The following is a 24575-nucleotide window of genomic DNA, read 5'->3' as shown; positions in this document are numbered from 1 at the left end:
TAGGAGAATTTGTATTACCTAATATTCAGTAGCTAAGCCGAGTAAGGAAGAGCTATTAGCTGTAGAAGTAAAAGAGCCTGTAATGGCTAACAGACCTTAAGATCCTACTATGGGAACACTGGAAGCAATGGGTGGAACGGGCTGATGGGCCTCAAGTTCTGAAGAAAGCATGTAGGCAAACCTCCTCACCCAAAATGATCCCTATCCAGAAGAAGATAACTCAGTTTCCCAGACAGTGGGGAAATGCAGGAGCCATATCACCCAACTAGTGTCCAGGGTTACCCACCGGAGATTTTACATATATTCATTTTAAAATAAAACTGTGTCTCTTTACTGAGTTGCATCACACCCAAGTGTTTGTGAATTTGCATGTATTACAGTCTGACACTCTACCTGGCAGTCATCCACTTTGGTTCTCATCACTCCTTTCATATATTCCTTTTCCATGGTAGGGGAAACACCAAAACTGTTCCCCATGCACAGTATCTCTGTTCTTCCATCAGGATACGTAACCTCCACAGAGCCATTCAAAATGACTGACCAGGAATCCAGCTACAAATCAAATGTTGCAGGACACATGAAGATAAAATCACTTAATATTGTAATATCATACTGTATAAATACAAGATTCACAACTTTTCTAAAGCAAAAGTTATTTTTAGCATCTATTGAAAAAATTATAAGTTAGGTTTGCCTTAAATGTACAGTATTTCAAGTTCAAGAAACCTGAGTTCTTAAGTTTATCTTTAATATTAAGAAGCAATGTAAGAATGTGGGGAAAAAAAGAAAGAAGGTTTTAAAACACCACTTAAACGCTGAAATAAACTTCCCAGATCAGCTCAAATAGGCAGGAAGCATTTTGTACAGTACTGAGAATGTTTTATTATGTTTTTATTGCATAAGAAATGTGTGAGTGCTTAAACAAAAGCTTTCAGACTAATCCACAACAAAAAGAGGTTTGATTTACCTGATCAACGTTACCTTTTTTTTTTTTTTAAAGCAACAAAGGAGGACTTTAACCCTGTGGAATCTGGGATGTTTGGTATAATAGGAGAGTCAAAAGCAACTTCTACTGACCTCTTCTCCATCATTTAGTACAATAGTTCCTGCTCTCTCCACAACTGCAAACACCATTACAGCACAGAGCTCTCTCCTCACTGACATTGTCATGTTGGCAAAAGCAGGCAATTGATGCATGAATTCCAGTAGTTGTTCTGAAGGAGAAAAAGCCCACTGAGTCGTGCATGTCAAAACAATAAAGCACTGTAAAGATAGTTCTTCAGCAAGATGCCCGAGGCTACTTAAGCTAAAATGCTGCACAATCGTTTCTGTATCCTAATAAATCATGTACAGTGGCCTGTTTTAATTACTGGGTATTTTGTAGACACAGACTGGCTGGTCATATCATCAATAGAAGCACTGCAAAGTAAAAGCATAATGGAAGAATTGTAATGTAACCAAGAGCTCTGAATACAACCAATGATATTTGCAATACTCCAGTCAGCATAATAACTCCCTTAAGACTAGGACAGGACTATATAAAACACAGCAAGACAAACTGAGCAAGTTGTTTGGTAAAGCCATCCCCTCCTAGGCTAGACCTAACAGTAAATTGTACTTGATCATTATCTGATGGTTTCACAAAGTTCCTCTCAGACACACCAGATAGGATTAGTCTTAAAGTTGACTACTGCTGCTCTGACTTCTGCATGCCATTGAGTTGCACTTGTATTCAACAACATACTTCTTGCATTTTCATTTTTTATATTGTTCATAACTACAGTACTCAATTTTACTTAGCAGTCCTGCTGAATGAGTATATGCCCTAAGAACATTTTTGCATCCAGTTTGATCTAAAACATCTACTAAAAGGACCCCATCTTTTTCCTAAATCACAGAAAGTTTGCAGTTAGAAAGGACCTCTGAAGATCATCTGGTCAAACCTGCCTGCTCAAGCAGAGCCACCTACAGCCACTTGCACAGGAACGTGTCCGAATATCTTTTGAATATCTTCACGGAGGAACACTAACACCTCTCCGGGCAACCTCTGCCAGTGCTCAGTCACAGCTAAAAAAAGCATTTCCTTGTGTTCAAATAGAGCCTCCTGTGTTCCCATTTGTGCCTCTTGTCTTCTCACTAGGCACCACTGAGAGGAGTCTGGCTGTCATATTTACACCCTTACTCCAGGTATTTGTATGCGTTAATGAGATCTCTGAGTCTTCTCCAAGCTGAACAGTCCCAGTTCTCTTAGATCTTCCTCATATAGAAGACACTCTAGTCCCTTAATCATCTGATAATCAACCTTAATCATCATTTAGTCATACTTCAATAAAAGAAAAAATCAGATCTCCCCAGTGAAACAGATTAGATTAGAATTTAAATTCTAGTTCTGCTTTGCTTTCAATGTATTTACCTGTATGCTAACATAGCAAATTAGTTTGATTAGAGGCACATTTATGTTCAGGTCTTAACAGCTCCAATGTTTATCACAAACGTCCAATCACATCACCACAACTTACAGTTACAAAATACACCTTGATAAGCAGTGTTGATGTTAATGTTGACTTTGCCAAGGTTCTGTCTAACTATTTTCCAGTTCACAATGACGTTTACTTCATAAACCTGTTCTGATATCAATTAGAAGCTGATGCTTGAGATCAAAAGGGCAAGCAAGTAATAGGCTTCACCCATATTATGTGCATTTTCCTCCTCTTCTTTGGCTATACTTGTTCACTAGCTGAAATTATGGCATTATGAATCTCCTTACAGATAATAACTGTAATAATATATAATAATAATAAACACTAAACTTACCAACTACAAAAGCCAATTATAAAAATAAAACCTCAAGCTCAAAACCCAATTCTTTTGGGGATGAAGGAGAATATGTTTAACAGTATTTCACACATTGCAATACTTACCAATATCATCATCTGTCCTGTCTATTGGGTCTTTCTCCAAGCAGTCTCTAACAATATCCCTACTCATCAAAGGATCCGATGCCCTTTCAATGTCTTCTTCATCATCATCATCTTCAGAATCCACTGCTGTCTCTGGCAATCCACTGAGATCCATATCACCTGCTTCACTTTCTGTAGCCTAATACATGTATAAACAATTAAAAAAAAAAACAAACACCAAAAAAAAATTCAAATGTGTTCTGCTACAGATTTCTAGTTAAATGTACAGAAATCTGCCATCCAACAGATCACTAAAATTCATTCAATATTTTTATATTACTTTTTTCTTCACATATCTTTTTCGAACAACTAAAGATTAATCTACCAAACTCACTGTGTTTAAACAGAGCTTTTAACATTCGTTTCAATCAGTCACACATAAAAAGAATTCAACAGACATTACTTAATCAGGAGGACTTGGGGGGGGTGGATGACATATATCAACCAACAATTTTTTTGAAATATTAGTTGAACATAATTTTTTCAATAAACAGGTCATTAGATAGTTTTTGTCCTCACCCCAACATGATGTAATTTTAAACAGACAGCTTTGGGAAATAAGTACAGCATCAAAATGCTACGGGAATTTTGTTATCTCCCAGTAATGTAGGACTGTATTTTTCTTTTACAATTCCAGTTAAACATAGTTAAATATGGCTTTCATTTGCTGATAAACTGCCTAAGAATTTACAGATGCAGAAAAAAATGCAAAATCGTTGCTTAAACACCACAGATGGACTACACAGATTTAACCTCCTTTATATCATATTAAAATGAATGAAAACATAGTCCAGATATAGCCTGAGGTCGTTATTATAGCACCTAAAGGTAAATATACTTTAATGACTCAGTTTGAAGACCAAACACTTAATAAATCCCACAAACATTTGTCTGTCACAGCTGATAAAGCTGCTTTTTCTCAGAACCTGATTTAATACCATGGCAGCTGCCGAGGCTCAGCTATCACAATTTTTAAGGAAATGCAAGCTTCTAATGAGCAAGTTTTAAACCAAGGCTTGAGAAATCCATTTTCACAGGCCTTGAAGGGATGGTTTGTTTCTGAGACACACATGATGCATTCACGACTGCTTTAAAAATAATACATGGGACAAACACGGCTACTGAAGCTTGTTTGATCGATCTGTCTCTCACTCTTGTAAAAGAGACAACCCACAAAACTAGGTCACTCTCAAATACAGAGAAGGTAAGACAAATTGCATTGGTAATTTCGTAGAATCATCTTCCCTATCTCTGTCTCACTAGCTGTGGCTGACATCTGTTACTTTAATGCCACTAAAACAGCCACCTTATGAATGGTAACATATGGCTGGAGATGGATCAGGGCCGCTACTGAGAGTCTTAAATGCTTCTGTCCTACAGCACAACACCGGCTTTGTAAAGGGGCCTTGTTAATGTAACAAGCATGATAACAATATCTACACAATATTCAAATTATTCTCACTTTGTGGTTTCGGGTTTGGTTTCTTTTGTTGTTGGTGGTTTGGGGGTTTTTTGTGGCTTTTTTGGTTTAGCTTTTTTTTTTTTTTTGCTGTTGTTAAGAAAAATGCTCATTTTTTAAGCAGAATAAGGAAAGATACTACTGGCATACAAACAAATCAGCAAAATGATAGCACCAATAGCAGTATTTTCATTAGCAGTCTTACTCTGTTTAACATGCATGTTCCCTATGATACATTTGAAACAGTTGCTGTAACTACTCTTTCAAAATAGCCTTCATCAAAAGTGACTGGTGGAAAAGTTAGTGGTGATGAGTCAGTAGATACACAGCTTATGACACCAATCTGTCAGGATGTGAAGTTTCCAATAGTAAAAATTCCAGTGACAGTGGGACTGATTCACAGTCAATTTTGCAAACCTTCCCATTACTAATAAGTGCCCCTCCTACCTGCCCAGGTTAAGCTCTCTCAAAAGCACATTAGTAAAATGAATGCAGAACTCAATTTAGTCACACAATGCTAACATACATGAGAAATTTCCACATATTGTACAAAATTTGATAATTAAAAGACAAGTTATTTCACTGTCTTAGAGCAACAAAAATAAAAAAAGTTGAAGCTCTTTTATCAAGAAAAGCTGATGCTATTTAAAACAAATTCTCACACCGAATTAAATGTAACTTTGTACTCAGAAATAATATTAAAAATACTACTAAAGGTTACAAGCATTTCCTGAAGATGATCACCTTTTACAGAGCTTTTTTTTCTTTTTTTGACAACCAAAGCTATTGGTGAATGAGAAGCACCTATTTCTAACCTATCAAAAAATACAAACCATTCCAACAAAGCAGCTCAGCATTGAATGCAACAATCTACAAAGTAGTGAAGTTTATTAATTTAAGACACCTTTATAAATATCTTTTGAAAAAAAAATTACCTTTTTTTTTCAAGCACCTTTCTGAAAATGCTATGATTACCCAAAAGTTAGCAAAGGAAGATAAACTTAGCGTTTTATCATAGGCAATATGTTTTCACAGCAGTAAAAAACCCCCAAACCAACCCAAAACAAAAAACCCTCATTCCACAAGGACTCCTTGTGTTTATACATGCAAAAAGTTTTGTATCAGTTTTGTTACAAAACCACCACAAATAGGTTTTTTTTGGCATAGTAGCATCACGTATGACATTAAGTATTCAAGGTCCTCTTGCTGACACGTGAAACTTCATAACCGGCCTGCTCTGAGTATTTCTGCACTCCCTCATGTGTGAGAAAAATCAAGTATGTCTGCACAGGAACCCTTAGTTAAGAAGCAATAGCCTTGCATCTATCTAAGACTAAAGGGGAAACCTCAATTAGCTCCTTATTAGCTCAGCAGCCGAAAACCAGAACACGAGATGAACATCCATCAGAATTTGTACTACAGAGATTTAGAGCTTTTCAGAGCATTTAATCATGGATGAAGTACACCTCAGAATTTCCTTTCCTGGATGCATGTTGTACTTTGTTTCTTGGGTAACAAGAGAAATTAGCTTCACTTTAATAAATCTAAAGAGATAGCATGCAAGAAAAATGCTGGTTGCAGCTTGAAGTACAAAACAATGTTTCTCTAAAGTCTGAATACCAACCGTGATAGTAAATTTCTCACGTCATCTTTCCAAATGTGAAGAAAATTTCTGAAGCTCCAAAAGAATCTCATAATAGTGACAGCCTAATATTTTATTTGTCACATCACCAACGAGAGATCAAGAGATTAAGACAGACATTTTCAAGCCTGAGTTGAAGGGCTATTTCACATTTGATACCCAAGGACAATCTGCCCAATAGTAAGTAGTGTCTATAAAGGCTAATATTGCAACAATAAAAAAATGGTTGCTCTAACTGCTAAGGCTCTTGAAGTCCAAACACACCTCCAGATTTGAGTGATAATTAATTAAACAAATACTGTGAAATAACTGGGAAAAGATGTAAAATAAAGGAGCCCTGTATAAGTTCTCGGTTAGCCTTTGGTTCCTTAACTGACTGGGGTGGAGGGGAGGAGGATTAAAAAAAAAAAAAAAAAGAGAACTAGTATTCATTTCTCCTAGGTCAAACTGGGCAGATGGGGGAAATAGGGACCCTGCCGGTCCCTTTAGACTGGCGTGAGAGGAAACTGATTAATCCCAACTCTGCTGGTCTTTCATTTTTCAGAGGCATCATGAAGATGAGAGAGGTGATGGACTATGTGAGCAGCTAAAGAAGATGACCTAATTTACTGCTCGTTTCTTTCTCCAATGAATTGTTGGGTTTCTTGAGAAAATAGATTAGAAGAGGTCAAGGGGGCTCCATACCTTTACACAATTAAGTAACTCTCACCCCAGTGTAACAACTGCTTTAGCACACACACATCACCCTCAGTATAGGAAAGAAAGCGAGGAGACTTGGAGAAGTGCTTACAAGATGACTGGCTCTGTTTTAGGCAGCCTTCGTAGTTTTCTTTTCACTTTGGGGAAAAAGCTTCTAGATGATAATAATATAAAGAAAAAAACCTAGAAAACAAGTAAAATAACCACACTAACTACTGATTTCTTAGTATTTTAAACAGACTATTTTAACCTTTACTTTTTTAACTACTTTCTTTAGGAAACATTGCATCATTTTGAAGAATAAATTCCCTTTGTGACTACTGTTACCACCTAAATCAACAATCCAAAATCTCCAACTACGCAAAACACCAGAGACCTAAAAAAAATTTAAAAATTTAAAAAGCAAGAATAGAAGAAACTTCATGCACAAACCAGAAATATGTTCATTGCCTGGTGCAGTACTTCAGTCTCATGAAGCTAACAGAGAAAGCAGCCATGCTTAGCTCAAAAAACCCACTTCTTCATTACTTTTTAACCATTGTAGTTTAAGGGCTAAAAAATAAACTAAAAAATGAAATTAAGAACGTTTATTAGGAAAAACATTCATTTTTTACTTTCTAATTTTTAAGCCTGTACTGATACAAAACACCAAGAACACTGTCTCTGTCTGTCTCATGAAATCACTTGTAAAAGTCTCGTTAGCTTGAAACATTCCCTCCTGTCACAAAGACACATTGGATCCAGCTTCTCCACAGAGAGAAACCATGGCTGGGATTTTGTTTTAAACTACTTTTCAGAAGGCTGAGTAAAAGTTTACAATATCAATAAACTAAGATGGAATTCAATCCATGTAATTATAATATGTATTTATTAAATACTTATATGTACTACAGTCAACTATAATTATTACATATACACAAATCATACATAAATCTAAGGTAATGATTTTTTCATACTCCGTTGACATGAGTGCAAATGGCCATGAAATACCTTAAAACTCCTTTAGTCCAAGATTTTTACAGCACTCTCCATATATGTTCTTTCAATATCTACCAAAAAATTACAACACAGCAGCCCACATCTGTCATAGAAGTCAGCCTGAGCAGTTTTCCTCACTAAAGATGAAAAGGTGTAACAATCCAGACAATGCACACCAGGAACAGCATCCTACCCTATCACCAACTAATTGCTGCTTTCTCAGAATGGGGCATTGTTCACCAAGACCACAGGCATACAGAACAAGGACTCTGAAAGGTTCTCTTTGGCTATGAGCTGCAGGATAGATTAAGAGGACCTAAATTTACCAGGAGCAATAAGGTACTGGAGAGGACTTAGTTGAAACTGTGGGGGCAGGAGGAGGCAGCTCACAGGACATAGTTTACCCGAGCTGCATTTCAGAGGCTGATACAGTCAGAAAGACTGACTTTATCTTAAGGTAAAATCTCTTTATTTTGCATACAGTGACTCAGGGGCAGGCTCCATGGACACTCTGGTTTGAGAGAAAAAAAAGTCTGGGCTACCTCAGGAAGACTTTCTGGAGAGTGGACCTTTCTTCTAGGAGCTACCTTATCAGACTCATGAGAAAGCAAAGCTGACATCTTGAAAATTTCTAAGCAATACACATATTCTGGGAGGGTCTCAGAAAGGATGTTCCTGGTTTCCTGTACTGCCAATGGTATCTAAGCAGACACCAGAGGGCACACAGAGGTGGCAGGAAGCCACTGGTCTGAGAACAGGATAAGGCAAAGAAAGGCTGGCAAAGAGCTGAGCCAACACAGCAACGCCTTTCCAAAACAGGGTGGGGGGAATAACACAAGTTCATGAGCTTAAATCTCCTCCCTCTCCAACTGGGAACATCATCTGGTAATATATACGACAAGTATAGGAACCATTTAGGAGCATACAGGAACAGGTGTATGCTTTCATATAGGAAGCATTACCTAAGCCTGAGAGTCAAGAGGGAGCAGCCACGCGTGAGAAGCAGCAATGAATGATTCGCTTTGCGAAGTCAATACAAGACGGAATCAAAGTATTTTTCTTGGCAAGTACAAGCCAGCACACAATCTACAAACATTCAGCATCCCCTTCCTCTCAAGTAACCCTACAGAGTTTGTCACTTGATGAACTTATTTCCTAAACTAAAAGTAACAATATCTAAGGACCTTATTAGTTGGCACCTGAAATGTTTTTGAGAATTGGGTAGGGTAAACATAAAGGTTTATTTTTATTTTGGTAAGTACTTCTTATCCTAAAAGAAGTTCTTTCATGTGCAACGTTTGACAAACAAATTTAGATACCGCATTAATATTTAAAAGGAAGTATTCTCAGTTCAATGTTGAAAGCATCTGAAGATTCAGCATCATGATTTATTAAAAAAAAAAAATCTTAAGAGGCCATGAACGTGTTTTCACTGCAAGCAGCTGCTCTTAAGGCTACAGAACTAAAACTTACTAGGATGCAAAACATGACATATTACCTTGGATTTCAACAGTAAAGATCTAAATAACAGTAAATTTTAAAGAACCCCACATTTATTTATCAGTTGGAAGGCAAGATGGTAATCTTTCTAAATCATTGCTTCTACTTAGCCATAATGAACAGAAGTCCACTCCACTGAACAGAAAAATATCATTAGATACAGAACATAAGAATCAGAGGAACAATGATCATGAGCTTTGCCTAAGATCTACTAAATTTGAAGCAAAAAAAAAAACACGTTGATGACTTGGTTATGGTTTACTCTTTTTGAATAAACACTTAGGAGAGAATTAAAAGGCAAACAACTGAGAGAGAATGACTGATCCAATCTCTTAGTTTAAAAAAAAAAAAAATCTGCTTATTTAATCCTTAACCTGACCTAGAGAACTCAAATTACAGGCATTTTATTTTGTTTTGGGATTGGGTTTTTTTTGGCAATACTTAAACATACCTTAACATTGCTACATTACATTCATTATGACTGAAATCGAGGCCAGAAATTAATGATTTACCACAATTTGAGAAATCAAGTCAAACAATACGTGGTACCATTAAGTTAAATTCAAGAATTTAAGAACCTTATCACTTTCCACACCTGAACTTACCATTTTCTTAATAAACATTTCCTCAAGTATGTGTATTAAGACAAAAACATGGGGTTACCTTCTACAATGTATGGTCATATTTCTTGATGATGATATGGACATAGGTTATTTTAAAACTTACTTTGACATTGTGCAATTACATGGTTCTCAATACATCTGTGCCAAGACACCTTTAAATGAGGTATTAATTGTAATTAATTGAAGAAACTGGATAATATTTTGAAGATCACCAAGAATGGATTATGTTTGTAAATTAAGTTTAAAAGAATGTTTAAGAAGTAAATTTTCTCTGTGTAAATATTTCAGTAAATCATTAACTCCCTCCAAACATCAACCATTCTGTTGATTCCATTATTGCCAATAAAACTTATAGGAGTCATGGATCAGTACTTCTCTGAAGTTTCTATAGTTGTTTGTTATATTGTTTGGTTGGGGTTCTTTAATTGCACAGAAATTCAATGATCCTTTTCACAGTTATGAAAGTTTTGCTGAAAGTCTTTGCAAAAAATTTACTTCCAACTTATCTAAAGTATGGCTGTAACTACATGCCACCTACGACTGTGTCTCTAGAGGTACTTGTTATTTTTATGTTAAAGTGAAAATCTTTGCAATGAAAGGGATGAAACTCTATAAAAGACTGGAAGAAAAAAGCTGATTTTACATCATCTTCACTCTCACAGTATAAACATAAATCCTGTTTCTAAGTAATCCTGTCTTCAGAAGAAATTCTGACAAACCTACTTGACTGACATATGCTATGCCTGAAGTGCAGTTAATTTGACACTTTTCACAAAAATAAACCATTGCATTATTGCAATTAACTGTCTAAATTGAACTGGGACCTTTTTATAGCTTATCTTCTTCCACAAAAAAACCCTATAAACTTATTCACCTGAAGCAGACTACATCCTACAACTATGATCACAACTGAATTTGTATGTACTTGTATAGATGCATTTCCCATTATTTAAATGACTATACTTGCAATTACAGAAGCATCCCAAACAATCATTATTCCTCTTCTAGTAAACAGTACTTCATGTAGAAGTGGTCTCATTAATTTATTATTATTTTGATAGAAATATATTTTAATTGGATTTGATGCCTTTTTTTCAGAATAACAAATTGGTATACTCTCCTTATCAAGACAGATCCTGCTATAACATTTCAAGAACAGTAAACATCAAGTGAAAAATGCAGACTTCCTCATTTTATTTCATTTTAGATTTTGTTTTCCAATTTAAATTTAAACTCTGGATTAGTTTCACAGTAAATCTCTTCAAAATCAAGCTGTTCCAAAAAAATAGCACAGAGCTTCACAATGTGAAGCCCTCTCAGAAGTGTAACTTTAAATAAAGTGTCACCAGTTCAACCTACCCATCTTTCTGAGGATGGCCAGGAGGGAATGCACTGCTAAGATGTTGCCATCAGGTTTCTACAAGGTGGAGAAACTGAAATATGCCCCTAAAGTCAGGCCAGCAGAGGCTGCTCACTGTGTGTTTATTTTTCCCCATCACTGAATAGTTCTACACTATGAAGCCAACACATCTAAGAAATACAAAATACAGGATCAAGAAAAAAATCGCTCACGTTACAAGGTCCTACATCTATAGTTTTGATCTGTAGACATCACAGCTGCTGTTAAACATTTAGCCAATCAGACAGACAGAAAGAGGAGGTGAAGTGCTGGAGTCAGGAACAGAATTCCTTTGCCTTTTAGGTCCCTTTTTAGGTCCCTTTATGGACATCTGCTGGAGAAGCCATACTGGCTCTCCAAGCTGAAGTTCATGAAGATTTTCTCCCCTCAAATTACTAACAAAATTCATGAAGCACAATCCTGATATGCGAAACACTAAATCTCTACGTGGCTGACTCAGATCCTAACAAACTACAGTGACACGTCATGTTGCTGTGCTGCAGATTACTCAAGGAGTTTTCAAACATCAGACTAATACATGGTGGATAAACCCCTGAAATTATTACAATTCAAACAAAAGTTAGTTTTTTGAAGTCTACCAAGTACTTCTTCAGACAAAAACTGACAATAGGCAACAGCATGGGCATTTAGCTATTAACAGCAAAACTGTTGGTAATTGCACCTCTGATCAGCATCCATTTCAGTCTTACCTGGTAGATATCAGAAAGGCTGCTGCTTCCTGAATCACTAGTGATGCTACATCCTGAGTGACTAGATGAAACGTGGGTCACCTGTGGGTGGAGACTGTCAGTAAGGTGCAGCTTTGTGAAATCTGCAGGAAGCTACAGGTGGAGTAAAAAAAGCATCATTACAATTTGAAGGAGATACATAGCAAAATTAATTCAAATCATATATGTCACTTTACCCTCTGCCAGTTACCAAGTGTATTAAGAAAAACACTGGGGCTTGAGAATGCAGCATAAAAATTTTGAGGTTTGCAGCTTTTTAAACTCATGCAGAGGTCAGCAAATTGTTGCAAATATAAGAGATTTAAGAAAAATGTATCTGAGGACAAACACTAGTGAAGCAATATGCCAAAACTCTTCAGTATCTCGCTATAGGGTTTGAGTAGAATTAAAATGCATATGAATATTGTGCAACTTACAATATCAATAGTTTCCTGTAGAATTAAAATTAACAGTTAAGTCACATACTTTAAAAAATCAAAAAGCACTGCTCTGGATTTGGTATATTTTGTTTCTCATGTTGACAAAGTACATTAGAGACAAGTAAAATCCAAGTCACTGAGCTATCCATTATACTTTGAGCCAAATAATATGACAGCAAATAGGAAATGCGGGAAGACATACAATTATAAAGAGCTACAATCCTGAAGTGAGTTTGCTCACATGCAGTGCTGAAGAATGAATCAAGACTGTGTATTTGGTCACTGAACAATCATCCATCAAGATTTGTGATGTGTATTTTCACTATTGCTTTATGCACACAGCTCCCATGAAGATCTTTAAGAACTGCAAACACTGCCAGATAGTAGAAATGACAAAGGAAAATATCTGCTGTCTGAAGAAATATTTAAATGCTATTTCAGGGGCAAATCACTCCTCTCCCCAAGAAGCCTGCATCCCACAGCTAGTTAATAAAAGTATGTTAATGTATCAGTTTTGCCGTGCAATAAATTCTTCAATAATTAAAAAAAAACAGCTTTGCTCATTAATTTGTTTCAACTCAGACAAGGCAGATACTTTCATCTTAAGGAGTTGTGTTTGTATGAAAAATGTCATATGCAGTATGTCCATCCATGTCAATTATGAATGCTACCTTGGTGCTATTACCGTTCTTCCTGGACGGAAATGGAAATAAGAGTTCATTCAGCGTTAAGGCAGAATAAGACGATCAGGATAAAAGGTTATGAAAAAAGTCATCTCCAAGTCACAAGAGAGCGTGCTTGAGAAAATTCTTAGCTCTGTACAGCCAAAGATACTGAATGATTTGCCTTAAGTTTGTTCATGGAGCATGACAGCCAAAGATACCGCTATTTGCCTTAAGTTTGTTCATGGAGCATGACCTGAAAGAACCCTGGCTTTAAGATTTGCCATGAAAAGCACAGACAACTGAAAACCTTAGTCTTATTTAGACTGACTGGCATTTCCTGCTCTAATATATCTGAAAAGGATTTCTTCCTTATCACGGCATGACTGTATCAATGATAATAAAAATGGCTACATTTTAAACATTCTTTCTTAGTATTTTACCTGAAAGAGGGGTTAAAACCAGAAACCAGACACTAATAATACTAAAATGCTTCAGTAAGCCCAGAGCTAGAGTTGATCTTCATCAACAAAGAGAGGGCAATTAACAAAAGCAATACCCTAATACATACAGCCATGGATGCTGCCTCCAGAAAAATCTAGTTATGCTCACCACTTTTGATGATGTACCAGAAGGAGAAAACAGGGCACTAAGGGAGTGCATTATAGTATCTGTTGTCTTTGCTACTTCACTTTTCAATCTGTAAGTTTGCATTATCACAAAACTGAACCATATATATTGATACTCAGGCCACTATGCAACTTTTTTTTCTCATTATTTGAGCCATTCTACAAATAACTATACATTCCATAGGTAGAATGCATAGGAAATGAACTGCCATAGCTTCTGCAATGTGTTGATGCCTACTTCAAAAGTACAATCTCTCATAATTAAAGCAGTCCAGGTTTATTTCCAAGTAGAAATCCTACACATTATTTTAAGATACGTGCACCAATTATCTCAAATTCACACATTTAATAACTTAAAAAGATATAATATTTTGAGAGTTTTACTTTTTATAACAAACTAGTTCGGTCCCAAATAAATATTAACTCCATAGAAAGCTGTATATGAATACAGTCTTACATCCAGCCAAACTCAATCAATTTTTCATAGTGCCCTGCAAATATCTCCATGTCATTAACAATGACATTTATTTTTTATCAATGCACTAAAAATTTTAAAAGAACCTCACATCAAAGCAAATCCACTTAGTATGTTAAAAAATAAAATCACGCTATGTTTAATATAATGACTGCACTTAGTGTTTTAAATGAACAGCAAGAATTTATGTTTCGTTACTGCACAGGCAAAAGGAAGAAGTAGGGATTGCACAATAACTGATGGAATATGTTGCAAATAAAAGCAAGCCTTCAGAATTTTTTTGGCTGTAGACAATCAGCTGAAAGCTTGGTGATTACTGGTTTCAGAGTAACTCCTCAAGTCAAAGCCATGCTGCACGAGCTGGACTTGCCAAGTGGTGACAGAAGATCAGAAGCAGGCATTTTACTTTAGGCAACCTAACTCGTCACTTTGATCCTAATCAAATAGGACTATTTACAAGCAGAAAGCACATGCTCACATCTTTGCAGAATACTACATCTCTGTGCTACATGCCCGAAAGCAGCATCCACTTTGACTGCCCCACCCCCAAAGTTAAGGCAAAAGGCTGCATGAGGAAAAAAGTAAATACAAAAATTAAATAAGCTGATACATTTGAATTGTAAACTCAATGAGAAATGGCGTGAGAAATACATGCATTTCTATCTTATTGACATACTGCTATTTAAAATATTTAATACTTGCATTGAACACAATGGAGGAAAAAAGTAAAGCACTGATGACAATGAAAACCCACATGTGCTTAAGTCTTCTACTAAAGTGTGGGGGGTTGACCCTGGCTGGACACTAGGTTCCCACCAAAGTTGCTCTGTCACTCCCCTCCTCAGCTGGACAGCGGAGAGAAAATACAACAAAAGGCTCGTGGGTCTAGATAAGGAAGGAAGAGATCACCCACCAGTTACTGTCACAGGCAAAACAAACTCAATCTGGGGACAAATTAATTAAATTTATTAGTAATCAAATCACAGCAGGATAATGAGAAATAAAACCAAATCTTAACACCTTCCCCTCACCCTACCCTTCTTCCTGGGCTCAACTTCACTCACAAATTCTCTACATCCTCCCCCCACAGTGGTGCAAAGAAACAGGGAATGGGGTTACAGTCCCCGGTAACATCAAAAGTTGTCTCTGCTGCTCCTTCCTCCTTGCGGGGAGGACTCCTCACACTCTTCCCCTTCCAAAGGAGGCAGTCCTCCATGAACTTCTCCAAGGTGAGCCCTTCCCACAGGTTGCAGTTCTTTATGGACTGCTTCATCGTGGGTCCCTTCCATGGAGTGCAGTCCTTCAGGAATAAACTGCCCCAGCATGGGTCCCCTGTGGGGTCACAAGTCCTGCCAGGAGCCTGCTTCAGTACGTGTTTCCCACAGGGTCACAGCCTCCTTCAGGCATCCACCAGCTTTGGCATGGAGCTCCTTCATGGGGTGCAGGTGGATGTCTGCAGGACCTCTGTGGGCTGCAGGGGCACAGCTGCCTCACCCTGGTCTGCACCATGGGCTGTAGGGAAATCTCTGTTGAGGTACCTGGCACACCTCCTCTTTCTCCTTCTGCACTGGCCTTGGTGTCTGCAGGGTGTTTCTATCACACATTCTCACTCCTGCCTTCTCTGGGTGCAATTGCACAGTTTTTCTTTTCCTACTCTTTGGAACTATGTTATCCCAGAGGAACTAAAACTATCTCTGCTGAGCTCAGCCGTGGCCAGTGACAAGTCCATCTTGGAGCCGGCTGGCATTGACTCCTTCAGAAATAGGGGAAGCTTCTGGCAGCTTCTCACAAAAGTCACCCCTGTAGCCCCCTGCAATCCAAAACCCAACCACATTAACCCAATACCAGCTACACCTGTCACTCCCGTCCTTGTATTCAGTTATCACTCTATTCTACCATTTAGTATTTAGTATAACAAGAAAGCTAAAGGTTTTCTTGCAATGTTTTGAAGCACATACTGGCTAGATCTAGCACAGGCTTTATCAAACAGACCATGAGCAATATGAGGAAGCATGACACACCCTTTGCCTCAGAAACATCACCTATTACAGACTGACAACACCACAAATGGCATCAAAACTGAATACTCATTTTTATCTTTTCTTCCATTTTCATTAAATGATGGCTAGATTTAAGGAGTCATTCAAAGTAACAAGGATCAAAAGCAACTTGTCTATTTTACATAACAAGCGCTTATTTTTCTATGACCACACTAAACTACAGCTTTGCTGAAGCCAACACATACAATATTTAACTTCATTACTGAACACTCGGAGTCACAGCATCAGAAGGAACTAGCAGATAGAGTAAAAACACAACAGCGTAATTTAGAAAAATAAGGGCATGATTATTTTTCAGTAAATATAGTTTCAAAATACATTAAATGTACCCTACATTAAATAATTAATAGTCATTAAAAGGGTCAGAAAACTGTCCTGATGACCTACTCTCAGGACAACCTTCATAAGTGACAAACATTAAGGTGATGTACGTAGATCTAATCAAGTGTAACAGGGGACAAAAGTTGTTAATACAAAACAAGAACTGATAAAATAGTTTCCACCAAAGCACTAATCTTAATTTAAGAGTAGTCAAAACAGTATTTTATAAACATAAAAAGCAAGCATAAGCGTGTACATACGCACATCCATACAGTTTACACACACATGGATAGAAACCAGAGGAAAAACAGTACCTCTGGGAACTCCATGTTTTTACTTCTTGAAAACCCTAAAACAAATGAAAACTTGAACAATTATGTGAAACTATCTTAAGGACAAAGACATATATCGCTTTTGAACTCTACAATACCTTAAACCCTATCACACCTTCCTATCTTAAAAGCAGCATTTTATTACTTCCACCCTCAAAGTGAGTCATCACTTTATGCATGCAAAGCTAACAATTACTTTGCTCTGAATATGTTCTTTCTATTTTAAGAACGTCATGATTTTCTCCTACCCTACAGCATGCCTTTCTGTATAACAAAAGGCAACCTCTATCGCACCTTCTACTCAGAAATCACTGGGCTTATCCTAATGATACAGTATTTTAAAAAAATTAAATACATTTTCAGAATATTTACTGGACAAGAAATCAAAATCCTTGGATATAGCATAAAAAGTAATGAGAATAGACAAAAATTAAGTGAAACTATACCAAACCCCTTTCTTTATTTAAATAGTATTCCTACTTCTTGGTTTTTTTTGTTTTGTTTTGGGGTTTGTGGTTTTGAGTTTTGGTTGTTTTTTTTTTCATTTGGTGTTTTGTTTTTTAAATGCAGTGAAAACAAGTATAAATGCAACAATGTGAGAGACAGACACAGGAATGTAATTTTCAATTACCAGAAGAATTCTGGTTAGAGAGCTTCAATATACTACTCCTTTTACAGCAAACATATCAGTAACCATTTTATAAACAAGGTCCTCTACTGAAGGCTGCTCAGCACTTCATGAAAAATTTATAAAGCCTGCAAAGTGACTGAAGTAGATCTGCAAAAAGACAAGATTAAAGAGAGCAAAGGTGTAACATTCTGTTATGCAATTCCCAATGAATGCTCTTATAGGTAATTAAGTGCCACTGAGACAGGCTAAGCAAGTACAGTAGACATAATACAACACAAATTATCACCTTTATAGCCTCTATTTCCACTTTCTGAAATTAAAGAAACACAAGCAAACACTGATTCTTTAACCTCTAAGCACATGAGCACTTATTTTGTAGTAACTCTTTACTAATAAAACAAAAGTCACCATAATAAAAAAGTATTTTCATTCTACAGATGACACACTTAGTCCCCCAAATATAACTAAGTAAATTACAACAAAGTTATTTTGGGATTCTGTATCTTTTTGTGAAGGAAGAAGAACAGCAGACAAATAAAATCAATACTGTGCCTTAGTCTTTCTCATTTTTTTCCCCCACCAAGACAGAAGTTCTAAAATTTTTATTGCACTACAAAAGTGTAGATCACCAAGGCAGTATTCTTCAGTATCCTATCAAATTATTAACATTTTATTTCACTGTTTTATATAGATGTACATTTTTATATTAAATGTTTGTAAGTCTGTTGTCTGTATTTTAAAGCTATACACGTTTATATATATATATTTTTTATGGTATTTAATGATTGAAAGAAGAAATATTTCTAATTATGGTGGCTATTCATCAACATACCATTTAAACGTAATTCTTTCACTAACCAAGGGAGACATCAAGGCAAACATTTTTAAGGTTGAGTGATTTTAAACACAGCAGTCAATGTAAGTAATTACTGAATAATAAAGTGATTTTTATCAATTCTGTCTGCAGACATGATGCAGGCTGACGTGTCCAGTGGAGAACTAAATTTAAAATAAAAGTGTAAACTATATACAGTTCAAATTAGGATGCAATTCACACAGAAGAAGGATTTCCTTGTACCTAGGGGTGTAAAAGATTAAGAAGCTTCTATATATATTCTACAAAAACTTCTGTAAGACTTAAATAAAAACTTACTGACTTGAATTATGTCTTCTGTATAACTGTTCACTTTAGACAATTATACCTCGTATTTCAAATCTCTAAATTTTCCTCAGACATCTTTCTGTGAAGCTGTGGCTCAAACTTCATAAAGATCTACTCTTAAATATTTTCTTCATCTTGAGTACAACACAAGGCACAACCCGCGTTCTGAAAATATTGCATTTTGATACTATTGCTGTTTAGCAGTGGTTTATATACAAAGCCCAAGCAGAACACCTCTAAAAGTAATAAAAGAAGGTATTATAAGGATCTTTTCTGGCAATTTCTTAATACTTTCCTCCACTGATACTTTGCTACAGCTAGCCACCCTCCCCCCACCCCAAAAAAAGAAAATTATTCAGAGGTTCAAGCTAATGCAACGTGAGCTGCTGGTCTCAGGGAGAGAGCAAGACAGAGTGAAGGCACAGGAACTTCATTTTGTTTCCCCTTACAAAACACACACCGACTGCCACTTACTCATAGCTCTCAGCAGCTAATCCTATGAGCACTTAATGCATTGAATCCTTTGCTTGAAGGATTATTGACTTCTGCAGAGGGACAGAGGTGGTGAAATTTAAATGGGTGCCTGGGGAATGAAAAAGCTCCCAGGGACAACACTTTTTAAAGGAAAAGAAATGCATCAGTGAAACGCACCCATTCTTACCTAATTTAACTACCTTCTCTGTTGTAGGACCAAATATCTTAGTATTTGTTCTTTCTTTTGACAGTGTTTGGAGATTTAATGTAGCATTTTATATTCAAGTGTCTTACTTCAGGGAATCTGACAAACATTATTCCTTCAGCAAACACAAATGTCAATTTATTGACAACATGTGGGGAAAATAAAAAAAGAAAAATTGTATCATCCAGGTATTTACAGTGCCAGTGAATCATAAATACAAAGGAAAAAACTGCAGGATGGAACTAAATCATACTGAACGATTTTCCAAAGTTTTTCTCAGGTTTCTGAAATTCTGAACTCAAACTATTATAACACATTTACAATGAATGGAACAAATCTGCATGATCAAAATATTTTTATTTAGAACTTTACTCAGAAGTCTATGTCAGTCAAAAAAATGCTTTGTAAAAATGTAACTTCTTAACTGGGCAACAAAGGATAGATAATTCAGTAATTTTAAAATATGGACTCTGTGGTGGTTTTAAAGTCACAGCAGTTCTGCTACAGGGATCAAGCTAGAAAGATCTCTACAACTTTTGACTGCAGACATACATTTAAATACCAACAACTCTTTGACAACCTCAATCACACGGAGAAACATGGTGACACTTTACAGAAGGGATTATGTAGGATTCTCAGATTTGCTTCCTCTTTTTTCATTAAGTATCTGGTATTTTGTATTATTTTATTTCATAAATAAATAAATTTATTCCTGATTTAGATCAGATCCCATTCTTTGAACTACTGTGAATAGCAGAATCTCTATTCTGGTGTATTATGTCTGCACATGTCCAAAGACATACCCTACCACTCTTGGTAGCATCCCACTGTCTCACCAAGCACTTGCATTTAAGAGCCTGCACAGCCCACACCCTCACACAAACTAACAGCTTCCCAAAAACACTGAATAAGATTGGGAAGGGAATTTAATTATGTGGAAATCCACATAATTAAAACTGACAAGTAGGGACAGGCACTCACTGATGACTGCTGTTTGGAATGAAGGAAAGACCGTTCTGAGGCATTTCAATATCTCTAGGGTAGGAGGGTAGAAAACACAGTTTGATCACTGAACTTCAGTAAAAGTTCCATATTATTTAATAGCAATTGACATGGACGAAAAAAAATAATAGAGTCTGCCTTTGCAGAGATCTCTCTCCTGGGAATAACTGATTTTCATACTAACAAAATGCATGCTCCAGTTGATGTTTTTCCCACAGTTAAATATTTCTAAATACTTCCTCTTGTGGCTGTTTGGGTGCTTAATATGCTGAGAATTGCTGCTGGGTTGAAACGAAATGGCCTGTTTTCAGGGCTTCTGGAGGCTTGTAAGGTTACATTTTGAACTCTTTGGCCTGTTACAAGAACTGTGGGAGAGGAAGGAACAGAGAACTTTGTAACAAACTTTGTTTCCACAGGAAACCAGACAAAAGATTTACGCCTAAGGATGTAAAAGCAAAAAAAGTTCAAGAACACTTTATGTAGGCACATATGTTTACAGGAAATGTTAATTCAAACATTTTCAAGCAAGATGTTCTCAATCCTACAGAATATTTTAAATAAATAACAGAATGCTCATGTATACCTCACATATAGACTCATTTGGTGTTTCCTACGTAGCGGTCTCACAAGTGGACACAAGGGATGATAAAAAGCAATTACACCAGCAGGGGTAAAACTGATGGCACCTGCAGACAGATTTTATTTTCAGCTTTAAGGCAGCACTCAGAATTGGAAACCACTACAAAGAAGTAGAGAGTTTAACCCAAAGGTGAAAACATATATTCTGGGCACATCTTAAATGGTTTAAAGCAAAGATCTATGATATGTCTACAATTCCAACCGTTGAAGCTCTCCCATCAGTAGAGCATTCTTACATCTTGTGTTGCTGTTGTTTTTTTTTTTTAATACCTGATCACAGAATACTTCATGATTACAGCATTCTAGCCAATCTACCAAAACTTGATTAAGTTTTTCAAACATTCACGAGGTGATAGCTCAGTTTTGAATTGTAGCCAGTCAGTGTGAACTACTGCAGTTTACTACTGAACTACAGCACTGAATTTTACTGCACTGAACTAACTTACAACAGTAAAAGAAACCAAAGTGAACTGATTCTAGAATAAATTAATTTAAGGGCTACTCAAGTAAGTGTTATTTTTTTAAAGATGGGATATGAAAAATTATGGATATAGAAAATATCTTAGAACTCCCCTCTTTCCAAGTGGAGGGAAAAAACCAAAGGTGCTGATAAAACCTGCTGGTGTCACAATGCAATAAGACACTGTTGATAGAAGAGATAAGCAGGACACTTCCGTGAGCATATGATGACTCCTACTTGGAGTAAAAGAAACACAGTGCAGTAGATGATGATATGAAAGCATGCACTTTAAGACAAAAACAAAGAGCCTGGGAACTTTCCTGTCAGAAATGACTGTGAAAAGGTTTCCATGTATCAGCTGATTAGAAGGTGACTGAATTGTTCAGGTGATGCAGCAGAAGGAGAACCCAATGAGATCACAGCATGAATCCTTCAGAAATACAGTTCTGGGCTCTTTTCCATGACCCCAGCAGGGACCTTATTTGGAAAAGTTGCACACAGTCCCAGCTGTATGTTTTAAATAAAGATGGGCTTCTCTCACATAGAGTGAGAGCAGAACTATCAGGACTGTAAGAAGAAAAAACAACATTTGAGAAAGTGCAGGAAGAGCAGGGTTTTTTCAGCCCCCACTGAGAGTGGGTATGAGCACTATCCAGAAATAGAAAGGAGGGAAAAGAAATATCTCCAGTAAAAGGCAATGCAGGTGTGAAGCCTAATGAGCAGGAAGCTGAAAAAAGGCTGGTTTCTAATGAACCACAGAGATTCTCGAAACCAGACTCCACAGGATCTGTGGCAGAGGTGGCTTTCAAACTGAAGCTAGGCCAAGTTATGAGTGTGCTGCACAACAGTGTGTAACAGCAGTGACCCAGAAACTCCCTTCCAGATCCATGTCACTCCTTCATGCAAAAGAATCTGAAGTGTGCCTGTTCTTTTATATACTTATCATTCAGAAGCAGACTAACTAAAGGAGGAAAAAAGACAAAAATCAACATGATCAACATGATAACATTTTCTTCTCGGTTGCTTCTTTGTAGACACCTAAGTATTCTGTACACTTCCAAGGTAAATTTTTTAAAGATATAGATATATAGGGAGCTACTGTGTACAAATGCAAAAATCGGAGATTTCCATTTGTAGACTGAGTCTTGCCTCTATAAAATACCAGATTAACTGAAGGAAAATGTGATGAAAATTTAAAGAGAAACAAGACTATTCACAAGCAATTAAATGAAAATTTTGTTTGAAGTCTGATGGCTGCAGCCATGTTAATGCCACGCTTGGAGTTTTAACTAAAGCATTATCTTTGCTTTATAGCATCAAGGAGTAGTTCAGGAGAAAAGTGGGTGCAAGTGTCCTCTGTTTTCCCTGTCTGACAATGAAAGATGCACATTTTGCTTCAACTCAAACAAACAAACAAAAAAAGAAACCACAAACCAAACCAAACAAACAAAAAACAACAACAACAAAAAGAACTGCAATATTACAAGATGAATATCTCAACACACAAGTGGACATCAAAGCACTTGCTAAATCTTGTTTTCAAGAATAATCTGATTGTAGCATTCTTTAATATAAAGCAAAAATGTATTACCATAATCAATGTTTTGAGATTGTTAATTGCATAATAGTGAGCGTTTTAAAACAATGACACAAAATTTAAAAAAAAGTTGGGCAAATAAGAGGCAATTGATTTTGCGTAAAAATGGGGATGATGTAAATTTCAAAGTAAGGTGAATTTAAAAAAAAATATTACTTAAAAAGATCTTTACGTCTATAGATAATACTTCTAAGACCATCACACAGAGAGTAAAAAGGTTTCATATTTGCACTACAGAGCAATATAGGTAGCCTTGCTAATTTTCTGGATAATGTAAAAATAGCAGAGCAACAAGAACTCAAAATATTTTTAAATGACAAACATTTCCCTTTATACATGATTAATGTCGCAAAATCTTCAAATGGTATGATTTTACCATATCTATGATATTTTAACACTATACTAGTCAAACAGCTTTAGTACTTTATGAGTTTTGAAAGTGCAACTGTACTCATGCAATGGCAATACAGCAGCAGTGAATGTTGCTGTAACAGCCCCGGCTTTGCTTGCTATATTATTTTACACTTTTCCTCACATGGTAGTCAAAGAAAACTAATGAAAATTTTTCACACTGACACAAGCTTTTAAAACTGTACGTGCCATCATGCATTTCTAATACCTTCAGAGTTTCTATTCTGTCACACAGAACAAGATTCCAACTCCTTTGAACTAGTATAAATATTTACTAGTTGGGGCAAAAGACCTACTAGTTGTGCTCACTGTGATCATAGGAAGGGAAAAAGTAAAGGACCATTTTTCTTCTTTTTTGCCAAGGACCTTTTAGGAAATGCTAAGATGTTCTTTGAATTCTGGAGCACAGTGTAGCAACCACTGTGCAAAGCCATTTAAAATTATTTACAAATATCAACATAGAAAAATCTTTTATATTAATAGTATCTCCACTGAATTTTGAAACAACCTGTAGAGCTTTTCTTTGTAGTCCCAGTGGCACTTACTCAAAACTATAATATCTAATGCTAAGTTCCACTAGCCTCCCACCTTTTTTTTTTTTTTTAAATCAGCTAATTTTTACAAATGTCCACAACAACATACAAGACAAGCAAAACAAGAAGGTTCCATATGGAGCCTGCTAAAATCAGGGCTGCTTTAGAGTAAGGAGGCATTGTCAATTGAAGCCCCATGTTATTCTGCTCAAATGCTGACATTCAGATGTCACTTCCAGAAATTTATCTATTTGTGTCTGCGCAGATGTGCAAACAGAGTTTAAAGCATCCCTTATATTCCTGCCTTGAGTCAACAGCATACTAAAAACACAATCCATGTAGCAACTTATATATTCTACTGACACCATGAAATATTTCAGTGCTGTTTACTTAGGAAAAGATTTTACATTACAGATTGACAAGCTGCAGAAAAATAAGCAATACAGAAATCAGCTTGAAATACTAGGGCCAACAACTGAAGCTGATTCTATAGATACAATTAGTGACATTCATCTTTTTTCTCCCACCTACCAGAAGATAAGCTTTAGAGACTC

At 36.3% G+C, this 24575-nt stretch overlaps 1 protein-coding gene across 7 annotated transcripts in view; it reads right to left on the bottom strand.

The window, feature by feature from the left end:
- RAPGEF2 (Rap guanine nucleotide exchange factor 2) overlaps positions 1-24575 on the bottom strand; it is a 182403-nt gene that overhangs the window by 34879 nt on the left and 122949 nt on the right. For 6 of the 7 annotated variants that reach the window (XM_017805851.1, XM_017805853.1, XM_017805852.1 and 3 more), the window contains 4 exons: positions 11971-12102; positions 2922-3099; positions 1078-1214; positions 394-552 (listed from right to left, as the gene is read on the bottom strand). In XM_017805851.1, coding sequence (XP_017661340.1) covers positions 394-552; positions 1078-1214; positions 2922-3099; positions 11971-12102 — 606 coding nt within the window. The remainder of the gene's footprint in view (positions 1-393; positions 553-1077; positions 1215-2921; positions 3100-11970; positions 12103-24575) is intronic. The other variant, XM_017805854.1, reaches the window with a different exon arrangement.

Source organism: Lepidothrix coronata, unplaced genomic scaffold, assembly GCF_001604755.1.
Source record: "Lepidothrix coronata isolate B3197 unplaced genomic scaffold, Lepidothrix_coronata-1.0 Scaffold13, whole genome shotgun sequence".
NCBI classification, from domain to species: Eukaryota; Metazoa; Chordata; class Aves; order Passeriformes; family Pipridae; genus Lepidothrix; species Lepidothrix coronata.
Note: the sequence above shows the minus strand (reverse complement) of the source record. Positions and strands in the feature narration are given on the sequence as shown.